This window comes from Nannochloropsis gaditana (genome assembly GCF_000240725.1).
Source record: "Nannochloropsis gaditana CCMP526 unplaced genomic scaffold scaffold185, whole genome shotgun sequence".
Lineage (NCBI taxonomy): Eukaryota > Eustigmatophyceae > Eustigmatales > Monodopsidaceae > Microchloropsis > Microchloropsis gaditana.
Window position 1 is genome coordinate 15,815 of NW_005803768.1, and position 3,207 is coordinate 19,021.

General features: G+C 57.1%; 1 protein-coding gene across 1 annotated transcript; it reads left to right on the forward strand.

Annotated features, from left to right (window-relative positions):
• Positions 1 to 274: 274 nt before the first annotated feature.
• NGA_2008900 (uncharacterized protein) lies at positions 275 to 1,459 on the forward strand (the record flags this gene model as incomplete). Its single annotated transcript, XM_005855478.1, has 1 exon — positions 275 to 1,459. A coding segment is annotated over one exon (1,178 nt), but the record flags the coding sequence as incomplete, so codon positions are not given.
• Positions 1,460 to 3,207: the final 1,748 nt, after the last annotated feature.

Below are 3,207 nucleotides of genomic sequence, written 5' to 3' on the forward strand. Positions count from 1 at the left end.
CTCGATGATGAGGTACCCTTGCCCGCCGCTGTACAAGGCATGCTATCGCACAGTGGGGCCTCGGAAGAAGGAGTGGTGAGTGCGGGGTTGAAAAGCGGGGGCAGCCAAGGGAGCGGGTTTGGAGTCTCGGATGCCAGCAGCAGCTTAGCCGACGACTTCGATGACGACGATGGAGACGGTGATTCCCGCTTAGCCATCTCAGTGGGAAAAGGAAGCAAGCGCCATGAGGAGAGAAAAGGAGGAAGCAAGAAGTCACATCCGAGGGGGGGACATGGTGGGGTCCTGGAGGGGGAGGGGGGAGAGGGCGCTGGGAAGGCGAGCGTGGATTCCCAGAAGCTGCGGAACCGCGAACATGCCCGGAACACGCGACTCCGGAAGAAAGCCTACATTGAGACGCTACGCCATCAACTGCAGTCTCTGAGCGATGCCAAGGACAAGGAGGACAAGACGGAGCTTGTCTCCCATGTCCGGAGCCTGGAGGGCCGCAAATTGAAAAAGGCGCGGCTGCAGACCTTTTTGCTCTACCGAGCACGGGGCGAACTGGACCGGAGAAAATGGGCGGTCCTCCTCGCAGAAGATTTCGTCTTGAAGTTGCCCTTGACGCCCTACCGTTACTTCCCCGCGGGCGACGTGGAACAGCACGCACGCTACGTCCGAGGGATCGACGCGACCATCCGAGACACGGCCTCTTTCACCGTCCTCATCGACTCGCTGTCCCGGACCTACCGGGAGCGTGTCCGTGTCCAATTTTATTCGGAGGCGGACTACATCGTCATCGGCACCGGGCCCACACTCATGTGTCGGTGGACGATGCGGAGTGAGAACGCGGTCGCCTGCGGGTGCCAGACGGAATTGGAGCTCTGCGGCATGCTTCAGGCCGAGTTTGAACCCAGAGAGGTGAAGCTGAAGAGGCTGAACGTGATGTTTGACGTGATGGGCTTGATGCAGCAGCTCCGACGAATGGGGGGAGGAGCCCTCTTTCAAACCGCGCCGTCCACGTTGCAGATGGCCGAAGACCCCACGGAGGAGCCCCGGATCGTCTTTGCCCTCCAGGTCCCTTTCCGAATCCGGAGTATCAACGAGGCCTGGATGATGCACTACGGCGTCACGGTGGAAGATTGCCAGAACCGATGCGTGGTCTTGGAACGGAACCCGTTGTGCCCCGTCCCAGGCGCGGGGGGAGGGCGGGAAGGAAGAGGTGCAGGGGAGGCGGAGGCGCCGGTGGATTCGGCCTGGCAATTCATCCAATTTGCCTACGAATGCATCGCCAAGCAGTTGTCCCACTCTTTGATCGTCCTGTACGAGACCAAAACTCAGGGTCCGATCGGGGCCCGTCTCCGGCTCTTCCCCGTCTACACGGGGGGGTACGTGACTCACTACATGGGGGGGCTCACATCCCTGCACGACCCCAGTTTTCCCAACGACTACCCCACGGTGCTGGCATTCAGATGACGGGGAGGGAGGGAGGGAGGGAGGGCGGCGCGGTTGTATCTTAAGTGGGAGAAGGACTTCATCCAGACGGGGATGTATTCGGCGTACACGACCCAAAAAGCCCGGGGCAAGAATAGAGTCGTCTGAGATATTTTACATGTTGTACATCTGAAGAAATTATGCCCGAGAAGGCGCAATGCTCATGAAGAAGTCTTGCCGTGGAAGGAGGAAACATAACCTAGGACCAGGGGGAGCACCCAGCAGCTCTTACAGTGAAGGAGCTCACTCGTCAAGCACACTCATGCTCGACGCATGCTGTCCTCCGTGTCCGCTGCTCGCCTCTACTTCCCGCCCCTGCTCCGTCGAGACCCCTTTATCTTGTCGCGCGTGGCGAGGACAGGCGGAAATCCTGGGCTAAGAGCCCCGGGAGGTGGACTCGGAGAGGGCGCGAGACGAGCCCGGCAGGGCGGTACTGGGGTGGAAAAACGGTCAAGCGATTCAACATGACGTGCGTGCACCTCGGAAGAGGCGTCGGTCGAGTCAAGTTGAGTCGCTGCGACGAGGGAGGGGGAAGGGAATCGGAGGGCTGAAAGAAGCGACAGGAGGCCTGTTGTTGACAGAAGGGGGGTAGTGCGATTTGGTTAAGGAAAAACTAGCATAGAGAAATGCAAGGTAGATCACGGGAATGATACTGCCATCGGAAGCTTTGCCGCGTTTCAACGTTTTTCAACGGTCCAAACAGTGAACAAGAATAAAGTCATTAAACAAATATGGTAAGCAAATTCAATGCGGACACCTCCACGCAATTTTGTTTTTACTAGCCTTGCAATGCACTTCTTTCGTTTTGACACCGGCGTCAACGTGCCCTGTACCAGCATCATCCCTTCCACGATTGCTATCTTGCGAGCGGAGCGTAGGATTCGTGTCCGTCGGTCACGGCCTCCAAGTACCTGAACCCTTTCTCCGCGACGGTTGCCGCCTGGTCCCTCCACGCAGGTGTCTCAAGACCAGGGCTCTTGAACGATTTTATCTTGTCCCTGAACTCGGCGGATAGCCAGTCGCACACCACATCTACTCGTTCAAGGGCATCGTTAAAACCTTCGATTACCTTCTCAACCCCGCCTTGCCCCTCTCCATCCTTTTCCTTTTCCTGGATGTCTCTCCCATGATTCACGTGCTCTCTAGCATGCGCTCGATCCCAATATGCTGCCTGAAGCTGTACTTCTTCGCCTTCCATCTCGAGGTAGGACCGGGTGGATAGCATAAGTGGGATGTCCGCCTGAGGGGGCGGCGGCTTGGCGGGGTTGGAGGCCGGGCGAAAGACGAAGTACTGCAAGAAAGGTTGTACATCCCGATGAAATTGCCGTAGCTGCGTCTCACTCACGCGAAAATGTGTGACGATGCTCGGCCAATCGGGACGGGCGTGCACCGGGTCGGCCAATATTTGCCTCAAGTGCTCAGCGAGTTGCGTGAGACGATTAAGTAAAGTTTTGACACGGTTTTCCAAATGGCCAAGCAATACCGCCACGTCCCCAGTTGACATCGTCCGAGAGTAAGGGCCTGTGAAAACGAGAGAAGGATGCAAACAAGTCTCTTAGACTTGTAATTGGTGAATACCTGGGACAGGAAAGCATTGATACGGTGGTCGAATAGCGCACTGGCTTCTGGGCGATGGGTATCGCGGGGTAGAGGGGGAAGAGGGAAGGTCAAGCCATCAATTTTAATGTATTATTCGCACAGATGCCGTATTACAACTTTCCTGCCTTCATAGAGGTG